This window comes from Pseudophryne corroboree, chromosome 1 (assembly GCF_028390025.1).
Source record: "Pseudophryne corroboree isolate aPseCor3 chromosome 1, aPseCor3.hap2, whole genome shotgun sequence".
In the NCBI taxonomy this organism is placed as follows: Eukaryota; Metazoa; Chordata; class Amphibia; order Anura; family Myobatrachidae; genus Pseudophryne; species Pseudophryne corroboree.
Window position 1 is genome coordinate 445,640,070 of NC_086444.1, and position 12,389 is coordinate 445,652,458.

At 45.2% G+C, this 12,389-nt stretch overlaps 1 protein-coding gene across 5 annotated transcripts in view; it reads left to right on the forward strand.

Annotated features, from left to right (window-relative positions):
- LOC134891479 (uncharacterized) overlaps positions 1 to 12,389 on the forward strand; it is a 220,921-nt gene that overhangs the window by 108,654 nt on the left and 99,878 nt on the right. For all 5 annotated transcript variants that reach the window (XM_063913535.1, XM_063913536.1, XM_063913534.1 and 2 more), the window contains 2 exons: positions 3,293 to 3,592; positions 5,891 to 6,217. In XM_063913535.1, the coding sequence (XP_063769605.1) occupies positions 3,293 to 3,592; positions 5,891 to 6,217 (627 nt within the window). The remainder of the gene's footprint in view (positions 1 to 3,292; positions 3,593 to 5,890; positions 6,218 to 12,389) is intronic.

Sequence of the window (12,389 nt, forward strand, 5' to 3'; positions counted from 1 at the left end):
TTCTAGCTGAGTTTCATGACAACAAAGTGTCTGGTCATCCAGGTATCACTAAGACCTTGGAACTAGTATCTCGTTCGGTGTGGTGGCCTAGTCTCTCTAAAGACGTTAAGGAATTTGTCCGTTCCTGTCAGGTTTGTGCTCAATACAAGGTAGCTCGAGCGTTGCCAGTCGGGCAACTCATACCTCTAGCCATTCCTCTCAGGCCATGGTCACATATATCCATGGATTTCGTGGTGGACCTTCCTCTTTCAGCAGGCTTTCGAGTCATTTGGGTGGTAGTAGACCGTTTTAGTAAAATGGCTCATTTCATTGCTCTCCCCCGGTTACCCTCTGCTCAAGGGTTAGCAGTTTTGTTCCTCCGCCATGTGTTCAGGCTCCATGGTTTACCCACGGATATTGTCTCTGATCGGGGACCGCAATTCATCGCCCGATTCTGGAAACGTTTTTGTGCCTCATTTAATATGAAACTTTCTTTAACATCTGGGTATCATCCTCAGTCTAACGGACAAACTGAACGTGTAAATCAGTCATTAAAACAGTATTTACGGTTATATTCGGCCAAACTTCAGAATGATTGGTCTGAATTTCTTCCTTTGTCCGAGTTTGCTTATAATAACTCTTGTCATTCTTCCACCAAGGAGTCCCCATTCTTTTCAGTGTTGGGCTTCCATCCTAGAGCAAATTCTTTTTACCGTCATGTTCCAGTTTCCTCGTTGACCTTAACTTCCCGTCTTAGAATGATTTGGAAAAAAGTTCACCTTGCCCTTAAGAAGGCTGCCTTCCGAGAAAAGATTTTTTCTGACAGGTTTCGGCGCCCATGCACTTTTAAGGTGGGAGATAAGGTGTGGTTGTCAACCCGCAACATCAGGCTCCGACAGCCCTCGGCTAGATTAGGACCCAAATTTATTGGACCGTTCCTTATCATTAAAAAGGTCAACCCAGTTGCTTTTCGACTACGTTTGCCGAGATCACTCAAAATTGGCAATACTTTTCACTGTTCCCTTCTGAAACAGTATTTTTCTTCCAGGAGATTTCTTCGGAGGACTTCCCGGGGTAGACTTCCGGTGGATGTGCAGGGGCAACAAGAGTACTTGGTGGAAAAGGTTTTAGATTCTAAGCTTTCTCGGGGCCGACTTTATGTTTTGGTCCACTGGAAAGGCTATGGCCCTGAAGAAAGGTCTTGGGTGTTGGATAAGGATTTACATGCTCCTAGACTTAAGAGGATATTTTTTCAGGAGTTTCCTCAGAAACCCGGCTCTAGGGGTTCTGTAAACCCTCCTCAAGGCCCGCACTCTGAAAGAGCAGCGGTCACGGCCGTCGCGCCTCTCTCCCTGTCCGTCTCCGCACGGCGCCTAGCAACGCCAGGACGCTGGGCGCGCGATAGCCGCCGGCTCCCTGGCAACGCTAGGACGCCGTGCGTTCAGGGCCGCCGGGTCCATAGCAACGGGGACGCCACAGGCGGACCGCGTTCCCCGTTGCATTAAGGAAGTATTCACACCTGTTTTCCCCTGCTCGTGCAGCAAGGCAGCTGCACGACATTTATTAATTAGGCTCTGTACTCCCATTGGAGGGTTCCCTGTTATATGCCTCCTCAGTGCCTCACACAAACGCCGGTGATAGCTTCCTGTTTGCTGTTTCTGTCTGGTGAACGTCTGTTCCTGGTCTGCTGTATCCGGTCCGTCCTGCCGCTCCCGGGAATCCTTCTAGTCCTTGTGAACCTGTAACTGTCGTTTGGGGTTCTCGCCCGGTTTCGTGAGTAGCGGCTTTGCCGCGTGTTGTGGCCTAGCCCGCTTTAGATTTGCGTTATTTTGTATTGGTGCATTTGCGGAGGTTTCCGCTTCCACTGTCCTCCCCGGAACTCGGCGGTGCCGTGTGGGGGAGTGGACAGTGGTATCTTTTTGGTTGTTCTTTTCCTTTGGCGGCAAGCCGCGCATACATTTAGTTTTAGGCTAGTCAGTAGCCCCTGGCTTTGGTTGTTTCAGTTAGAGGTCCCCTTGTTATTACCCTGTCTCAGTTCACGCTTTGTCTCTCTTTAAGACCTGAGGGGGCATCGGAGTTGGGCAGACCTAATCCGCCCTTCAAACGCGGCTGCCATGGGCCCAAGAAACCATAGTCATGCAGGCGTGAATTGACAACACGGGTAAAACAACGGAGGTAGGGTGCCAGGGGCTATTCCCGTTCAATTTCACCAAATCCAGCATTACGTCCTGGTGCTCTGGACTCACTTCATAACATCTTCCGTGTTCTGAGCGCCAGGGATCGTAACATTTTATTTCACAGTTAGGGTTTTATAATTAGTAATTTTAGATGATTAATAAAAGTTACATTTTATAAGTTCCTGCTTAATTGAGTGGCCTGATATAGAATTTCTGTCCCTGTTTTGTTCCATGTAAGACACTGCAACCATATTAACATTGTCATGTTAGCATGGTTCACTGAGGATGTGCTGATGGAATTGGAGGCTATGCAATGTTAGGCATAGGTGTAACTTTTCCCAGGTGTATCTTTTGCACCTAGTTAAGTGCAAAGGGGGCTTTTTAGGATTGTTGGCAAACCTTCCCCCCCCCCAAAAAAAAAAACAAGAAACAAGTACCCAAATGGTGCTTAATGATACGTACATATACAAATTTATTTAAAAATGCTAAATAATTTATTATATACTGTAAAGCAAGCAACTGTGAAAAACCATGTTGCACTGCGGATGGAGCAGATGTAACATGTGCAGAGAAATTTATAATTGGTTTGGTTATATGGTTTCTGTGCAGGGTAAATACTGTCTGCTTAATGTTTACACTGCAATTAGATTTCAGTTTAAACACACCCCACCCAAATCTAACTCTCTGTGCACATGTTACAACTGCCCCCCCAGCCCCCACCTGCAGTGTACATGGTTTTGCCCAGTTGCATGGTTTGTTTGCCAACAAACCTGAATGAGGCCCCAAGAGCAAAGATAGGTTGCAGGTGTACAGAAGGATTTGCAGAATTCCTCATGCAAGCAAATTTACACATTTTTCTCAAACGTGGGAGCACGTACACCCAATTTTCTGAAACTGTGCAACAGATACTTGAATGTACTGTGTGTATATATATATATATATATATATATATATATATTAATAGAGCTATACATGAGTAAAGTGTTATTTTATTTGTGAAAACAGGTTACTGCATGTTTTGATCTATAGTCAATTGACAATTTGTGAAATGCATTTAATAAGAAATATTTTATTAGGGAATAACCACAGGGAAATCTTGCTCTGCAATGATGATTTGACTATATATTTGTCCACAGCTTGTCAAGACAGCTTTGTGACACCAGTCGTGGACCTGCAACTACCTAGCAATGAAGATCTGTTGTATAACAATGGCACAATTATTTGCTCCTTTTTGGGTATCAATTTGGATTCCAGTCAAATGTTTTTAAAATTTGATAGTAAAATCACCCAGAAGACAGGCACACCTACCAAAGAGGGAAATACTGTAAGACTGGCATACAAGGTTAGCCGTGAAGAATGGAAAACAATAAAGCAAGTATCTTGTGGAATGAAACAGCCCTGCTCTCTCTCAGATCTAGAGAAAGTAATTAATGTTGGTAAGTAAAATGGCAAATAAACTTTTAAGAGAATTGGGTTTGTTATATGAGCTAAAAGTGTGAACCATTTATTGAGCCCAGAATGAATAAATATTAATGATAACAGTTTTGTTCATCAGTCTGTAATTACTGATGGTAATTAAATGGCCTGTTTGTTCTCCTTTAGATGGATGTTGTGCCCAAGTATGCAATACTGACAAATGCTGTATACCTTGTCAGACGTGTCATACTCTTAAGCAACAGTAATTAATGCTGCTAGACATTGTGAGGAGAGCTGAGTGAACATTTTCAATGACCCTGATGCCTATAACAAAACCTTTATATAGTCCTGCCATTTCCATGGTAATCAGACACATGTATCTATTTTACACTTAATAGGAATATGGAGACTAAGATAAGAGTATATAGAGGTGATGTAAAAAAAAAAAGTAAATGGCAAGTGCGCTATAACCAGCGTTATTTGACACAACGAACCTCGTTATGTATGAATGTACTGTAGATAACATAGAGAAAATCACTTTTCTCTACGTTATCTGCAAACATCTAATATTATGAAGTGATCCGGTTAGCATACTGGCGTTCAGGATGCTGGCAGTCAGACTACTGATGCCAGAATCCCGGCACTGTTCGGAATGCTGATGCCGGGATCCCGACATGGATCAAAATGCCGGCGCAGGAATCCCAACTGTTGGCATCCCAAATGTAAGTATGTTGGGGCTCCTTAGTGCCAGGACATGGGGGGGGGGATAGGATTGGGTTGCGGGGAGAGGGTTAGGGTTGAGCTGCAGGGGGGGTAGGCTTAGGTTGCAAGGAGTGGGGGTTAGGGTTAGGCACCACTGTGGAGGGTTAGGGTTAGGCAGGGGTGGGGTGTGGGGTCTAGGTTTAGGCTGCGGGGAGGAGAGGGGTAGGTTTAGGCAGCTCCAGGGAGGGGTAGGGTTAGGCTACAGGGAAGGGTGGCGGGGTTAGGGATAGGCTGTGGGAAGGGAGGGTTAGGGGTTACCCTTTGCAATGGGATGCCACTGTCATATTCTAACCACCGACAATATCATCCCATATTAAATGGAGACATAAAATCAGGTGATGTGAGGGTGCCTATAGTATAGGCCGAGGTCCCGCATGCCTGGCTGACTGGGTGGCCGCTGATGATGTCACATTTTTCACACTGTTCTGATTCAGGCTGTACTTTCACAAATGAGTGTGACGTTATCAGCAGGAGCACGCTCAGTCAAACCTCAGACTACAGGAACACGACCACTGACATAGGACGGAGCAAGTAAAGGCACCTGTGTTATTGGACTTACAACAATTGCAGGATGCTGGAGTTAAGACAGGGTTAGATTAGATATAGATACTGGGACTCTCTTTCATCTAATAATTTCACTGTGATGGCTCCGTGACTGCAGCCAAGTCAAAAATTCCCATAAAAGTTCCTAAATATTTGTGCATGTGTGTTTTTCATATTGTGTCATTTACTGTATATTGGGGGTCATTCCGAGTTGTTCGCTCGTTGCCGATTTTTGCTATACTGCGATTAGTCGCTTACTGCGCATGCGCAAGGTTCGCAGTGTGCATGCGCTTAGTTATTTTACACAAAAGTTAGGTATTTTACTCACGGCATAACAAAGCTTTTTCATCGCTGTGCTGATCGTAGTGTGATTGACAGGAAGTGGGTGTTTCTGGGCGGAAACTGTCCGTTTTATGGGAGTGTGCGGAAAAACGCAGGCGTTCGATGTTGCAAAACGCAGCAGTGGCTGGAGAAACGGGGGAGTGGTTGGGCAAACGCTGGGTGTGTTTGTGACGTCAAACCAGGAACGAAAAGGACTGAGCTAGTCGCAATGGCTGAGTAAGTCTGGAGCTACTCAGAAACTGCTAAGAAATTTCTATTCGCAATTCTGCTAATCTTTCGTTCGCAATTCTGCTAAGCTAAGATTCACTCCCAGAGGGCGGCGGCTTAGCATGTGCAATGCTGCTAAAAGCAGCTAGCGAGCGAACAACTCGGAATCACCCCCATTGTGGTTTTAGTGCTTTTACAAAGAGTTTTATTTTATATGACTTTCTCCCCCTTACATAACAAAACAAGAAGCTAAAACTACTAGTTTTGAATAATTGCAAAGTAGTATAAGTTATGTCAACAATTTAACTCTAAATAGAATTTTTTTTTTTTTTTACTATGCCTAATTCACTTAGCGCTTGTTACATTACTGTATGGAATTGCCTATATGTAATAAGGTAATTATGCAAACACTAAAAAAAATCTGTTTTGTTGTTCTTCAATTGATTGTTTTTTTATGTTTCTAGATGCAGCGGTCAAAGAACCAAAGCAACCCAGTGTGCAGCTTCTGGCAGCTTCTTGTTATGATAATATGGCACAAAGCCCAGTGCTGTTGCTGTGCATAATCTCTGACTTCTGGCCCCAAGATGCATCTGTTATCTGGTTAAAGAATGGAAACCCCCATAAAGACAGAGGCACTCCTCTAATCCCAATGAAGGACGGAACTGGAATGTACTCAGGAAATAGTATGCTAAATGTAACCAGAGACAGCTGGAATACGGAGGACACATATACATGCCAAGTGACGCACTACAACAAGAACATCCAGCAAGAGAAGATTTGTAAAAGTAAAGGTAAGAAGGCCATTTGCCATATGTTTTTTTCCACTGACTGATTTTATGATTGTCAATATTTTGAATGTCAATATTGTAAATGTGGTATTATGGGTACATCCCCCCAATTGTAAATTGCAACAAAACATTGAGAGGTCTATTCCTCATTACTTTATTTCAACAAAAGCAGGTGAAATTTAAAACTTTTACCTACTTCTGTATAAATTAAGTGCCAGACCCATTCATCATTCATGTAATGCAAGAGATATTATAGATATCTCCTGGTTACAATTCTTCCCTGATCATTTTTACAGTCCACATACCTTAGTATGGAGATGTAGAAATTATGCCAATCATCAAGTTCTGAAAAAAACTTTTTTCCGGAACTTGATAATGGTACTGTACACCATCCTGAGATGACATACAGTAACTGAACGTATTCACAAGTCGTTATATACAGCTTGGGCAGCAAATAAATCTTTTCAGATCCCTCCATGCTATCTCCCCGCTACCGCTGCAAAATAAAAAAATAAAAATATATATACATATAATTTTATTTATATAGCGCTCTTTCTCCAACAGGACTCAAGGTGCTTTACAGGCATCAAAAACAAAGCACATTGTACAAAAAATAATTACTACAGTAATACAGAAGTAAAAAGAAAACTAGAGAGCCTGATAAGCATAATGTGGGATTGGTACAGGCATTTTGGGTAATAACTCCACAGGTTATATATTCCACCCACAAAACTTACCAGGTTAGGCAGCCGCAGCTGTCTTGGGTGCACTACTTAGGATTATCCTGAGTGGAATAGGTTATGGCTAGAAGAGATGACACAAAATGGATGGTTGCAGCATCCTAACACTAGGAGTAGTGTCCCACCATAACCATCAGCTCTGTGTATTTTTGCCTCATCTTCAAGCATACCAGGTGATGCAGCCATGTTGTGTGCACTATCGAAGGTTACACTGTGGAAGATAAGCCATACAAGCACCTAAGGCATATATGGGAAAACTGCCACGTGTATAGTAGTATGATCAGTGCTATTTTTCAGCAGGAGCTCAGTTCCTGAACCTCTCTTTAAATATGACATAATCAGGAACTGGGTTCCTGAACCTCTCCTGGGCCAATATGTATTTTTGATAAGATAAGTTTTATTTTAAAGTAGAGATGAGCGGGTTCGGTTCTCAGAGAACTGAACCCTACCGAACTTCACGTCTTGAGCCCGGATCCGAGTCAGGCTCGGATTTTCCCACCTGACTCGGAAACCCGAACGCAGCAAAACGTCATCATCCCGCTGTTGGATTCTCGCTGGATTTGGATTCCATATAAGGAGCCGTGCATCGCGGCCATTTTCACTCCAGTATCGGAGAGTGTATTGAGAGGACGTGTCCTCAGTGTTCAGTGTCTGTGTGGGGGCGGGAAAGTGGGGTGCCGATTCTTGTGCTGTGTTGTGCTGCTCAGTCCAGTCCAGTGTAGTCAGAGTATTGTGCTGCATCAGTCCAGCTAGTCACAGTGTTGGTGTTCTCTGCTGCCATATATCCAGTGTAGCTGTATAAAGTGGTGCTGTGTTGTGCTGTCCAGTCCAGTGTAGTCAGTGTATTGTGATGCATCAGTCCAGCCAGTCACAGTGTTGGTGTCCTCTGTTGCCATATATCCAGTGTAGTTGTATAAAGTGGTGTTGTGTTGTGCTGCATCAGACCAGTGGTAGTGTCCTGTCCATCAGTCATTCCAGTGACGATATACGCTGCTGCTATATGTCCACCTCTGCCGTATAATAATTATAACAACAACAACAACCACAAGTCCCTTACAGTGTGTGTTGTGCTGCATCAGACCAATGGTAGTGTCCTGTCCATCAGTCATTCCAGTGACAAGGCAGTCACAGTGTTATACGCTGCTGCTATATGTCCACTGCTGCTGTATAATAATTATAACAACAACCACAAGTCCCTTACAGTGTGTGTTGTGTTGTGCTGCATCAGACCAGTGATAGTGTCCTGTCCATCAGTCATTCAAGTGACGATATACGCTGCTGCTATATGTCTACTGCTGCCATATAATAATTATAACAACAACCACAAGTCCCTTACAGTGTTGTTGTGTTGTGCTGCATCAGACCAGTGGTAGTGTCCTGTCCATCAGTCATTCAAGTGACGTTATACACTGCTGCTATATGTCTACTGCTACCGTATAATAATTATAATAACAACCACAATTCCCTTACAGTGTTGTTGTGTTGTGCTGCATCAGACCAGTTGTAGTGTCCTGTCCATCAGTCATTCCTCTGCCACATATTGTCTTCTATAACTCTCAAAAAATAATGGAGAACAAAAATTTTGAGGATAAAATAAGGAAAGATCATGAAGAACCACTTCCTCTTAGTGCTGAAGCTGCTGCCAGTAGCCATGACATAGACGATGAAATGCCATCAACGTCGTCTGCCAAGGCCGATGCCCAATGTGATAGTAGAGGGCATGTAAAATCCAAAAAGCCAAAGTTCAGTAAAAAGAACCAAAAAAAAAAAGAAATTTAAATGGTCTGAGGAGAAACATAAACTTGCCAATATGCCACTTACGACACGGAGTGGCAAGGAACGGCTGAGGCCCTGGCCTATGTTCATGCCTAGCAGTTCAGCTTCACATGTCGATGGAAGCCCTCATCCTCCGGCTAGAAAAATTAAAAGAGTTAAGCTGGAAAGAGCACAGAAAAGAACTGTGCGTTCTGAGATGGTATCACAAATACCCAAGGAGAGTCCAAGTGTGTCGGCGGTTGCGATGCGTGACCTTCCCAACACTGGACGGGAAGAGGTGGCTCCTTCCACCATTTGCACGCCCCCTGCAAGTGCTGGAAGGAGCACCAACAGTCCAGTACCTGATATTCAAATTGAAGATGTCACTGTTGAAGTACACCAGGATGAGGTTATGGGTGTTGCTGTCCCCGAGAAGGAAGTTGACGATGAGGATTCTGATGGTGATGTGGTTTAAGTCAGGCACCGAGGGAGACAACTGTTGTCCGTGGGATGAAGAAGACCATTGTGATGCCTGGGCAAACTACCAAAAAAGCCACCTCTTCGTTGTGGAATTATTTCTGCACAAATCCAGACAACAGGTGTCAAGCCATCTGTTGCCTCTGTCAATCTGTAATAAGTAGGGGTAAGGAACATCCTCACTTATACGTCACCTGCAGCGCATTCATCAGAAGTCAGTGTCAAGTTGTGAAACTTTGGGTAAGAGCGTAAGCAGTCCACTGACAACTAAATTCCTTCTTCCTCCTGTACCCAAGCTCCTGCAAGCCACACCACCAACTCCCTCAACGTCAACTTCCTCCTCAGTCAGGAACGTCAGTAGTCCTGCAGGCCATGTCACTGTCAAGACTGAGGAGTCCTCTCCTAACCGGGATTCCTCCATAGGATCCTTGAGTGGTACGCCTGCTGTTGCTGCCGCTGCTGTTGCTAGGAGTCCATCGTCATCCCAGAGGGGAAGTCGGAAGACCACCTGTACTACTTCCAGTAAGCAATTGACTGTCCAACAGTCCTTTGTGAGGAAGATGAAATATGACAGCAGACATCCTTTTGCAAAGTGGATAACTGAGGCCTTGACAGCTATGTTGGTGTTAGACATGCGTCCAGTATGCACCATTAGTTCAGTAGGACTTAGAGAATTGTTTGAGGTACTGTGTCCCCGGAATCAAATCCGATCTAGGTTCCACTTCTCTAGGCAAGCGATACCGAGAATGTACACAGACGTCAGAAAAAGAGCCATAAGTGTCCTACAAAATGCGGTTGTATCCAGTGTCCACTTAACCACGGACAAGTGGAACAGGGCAGACTAAGGGCTATATGACCGTAACAGCCCACTGGGTAGATGTATGACCTCCCGCAGCAACAACAGCAGCGGCACCAGTAGCAGCATCTTGCAAACGCCAACTCGTTCCTAGGCAGGCTACGCTATGTATCACCGCTTTCCTTAAGAGGCACACAGCTGACAACCTCTTACGGAAACTGAGGAACATCATCACAGAATGTCTTACCCCAATTGGACTCTCCTGGGGATTTGTGATATTGGACAACGCCACCAATATTGTGCGTGCATTACATGTGGGCAAATTCAAGCATGTCCCATGTTTTGCACATACAATTAATTTGGTGGTGCAGAATTTTTTGAAAAATGACAGGGGTGTGCAGGAGATGCTGTCGGTGGCCCGAAAAATTGCGGGCCACTTTCGTCATTCTGCCACTGCGTGCCGAAGACTGGAGCGCCAGCAAATACTCCTGAACCTGCCCCACCATCAACTGAAGCCAGAGGTGGTAATGAGGTGGAATTCATCACTCTATATGCTTCAGAGGACGGAGGAGCAGCAAAAGGCCATTCAAGCCTATACATCCACCTACAATATAGGCAAAGGAGGGGTAATTCACCTGACTCAAGCGCAGTGGAGAATGAGTTCCGTCTTGTTCAAGGTTCTCCAACTCTTCGAACTTGCCACACGTGAAGTCAGTTCAGACACTGCCAGCTTGAGTCAGGTCATTCCCCTCATCAGGCTTTTGCAGAAGCAGCTGGATAAATTGAAGGAGGAGCTAAGACGGAGCGATTCCGCAAAGTATGTGGGACTTGTGGGCGGAGCCCTTCATTCGCTTTGCCAGGATTCAAGGGTGGTCAATCTGTTGAAGTCAGAGCACTACATTTTGGCCACCGTGCTCGATTTTAGGTTTAAAACCTACGTTGTATCTCTCTTTCCCGCAGACACAAGTGTGCAGAGGTGCAAAGACCTGCTGGTTAGTAAATTGTCAACTCAAGCGGAACGTGACCCGTCAACAGCTCCTCCTTCAATTTCTCCCGCCACTGGGGCTACAAGGAAAAGGATAAGAATTCCTAGCCCACCTGCTGGCGGTGATGCAGGGCAGTCAGGAGCAAAAGCTGACATCTGGTCCGGACTGAAGGACCTGCCAACGATTACTGGCAAGTCTACTGTCACTGCATATGATTCTGTCACCATTGAAAGAATGGTGGAGGATTATATGAGTATCAGCCTCCAAGTAGGCATGTCAGACAGTCCGTATGTATACTGGCAGGAAAAAAAGACAATTTGGGGGCCCTTACACAAACTGGCTTTATTTTACCTAAGTTGCCCCCCCTCCAGTGTGTACTCCGAAAGAGTGTTTAGTGCAGCCGGTAACCTTGTCAGCGATTGGCATAGGAGGTTACTTCCACTAAATGTGGAGAATATGATGTTCATCAAAATGAATTATAAATTCCTCCGGGAAGACCTTTACCAGCAATTGCCTCTAGAAAGTACCCAGGGACCTGTGATGGTGGATTCCAGTGGGGGCGAATTAATACTCTGTGAGGAGGATGTACACAGTGAAAGGGGTGAGGTATCGGAGGATGAGGTGGACATATTGCCTCTGTAGAGCCAGTTTGTGCAAGGAAAGATTGTATGCTTCTTTTTTGGTGGGGGCCCAAACAAACCAGTCATTTCATCCACAGTTGTGTGACAGACCCTGTGACTGAAATGATAGGTTTTTTAAAGTGTGCATGTCCTGTTTATACAACATAAGGGTGGGTGGGAGGGCCCAAGAACAATTCCATCTTGCACCTCTTTTTCTTCTTTGCATCATGTGCTGTTTGTCACGAACCGGTCTCTTACCTCTGCGGGTTCTGGGGTTCATCCGTTGCCAGTGCGGTTGCTCGCGGTGCTGTGCGCCCGTGTGGGGACACGGCGTGATCAGTGGCACAGGTAACGCAGAGTCTGGGAACTGGGAGTGCGGGGACCAAATGGCCTAAGGCACTGCGGTGTGTCTGCTGTATAGGAGGTGGCCATGTTGGAGACCAAATAGGTAATACAGAGCACTTGTGAAAACACCTGTGGGCAGGTGTAAGCCAATCCCGTGCGTGTGCTGCCTTTAAGTAGGCTGGTATTATGTTACTCTGGGCCAGTGCTTTGTTGTATCAACGCTGTGCTCTAGCTCTGAGCTCTCTCCGTGCATTCCTGTGTGATTCCCGTGGTCCAGATATCGCCTCCGTTCCCAGAGGTCCGTCTGCAGCCTTCACTGCTGAAAGATCCACCAGCTCCCCGCTGTGCTGTCAGTTAATTGCACACCTACTGGAAGTAGTTGGATTCCCAGAGTCTTGCATGAGGTTACCTTGTCTGCCTACCATACAAAGTTTGGAGGATTCCACTACCCTCAGC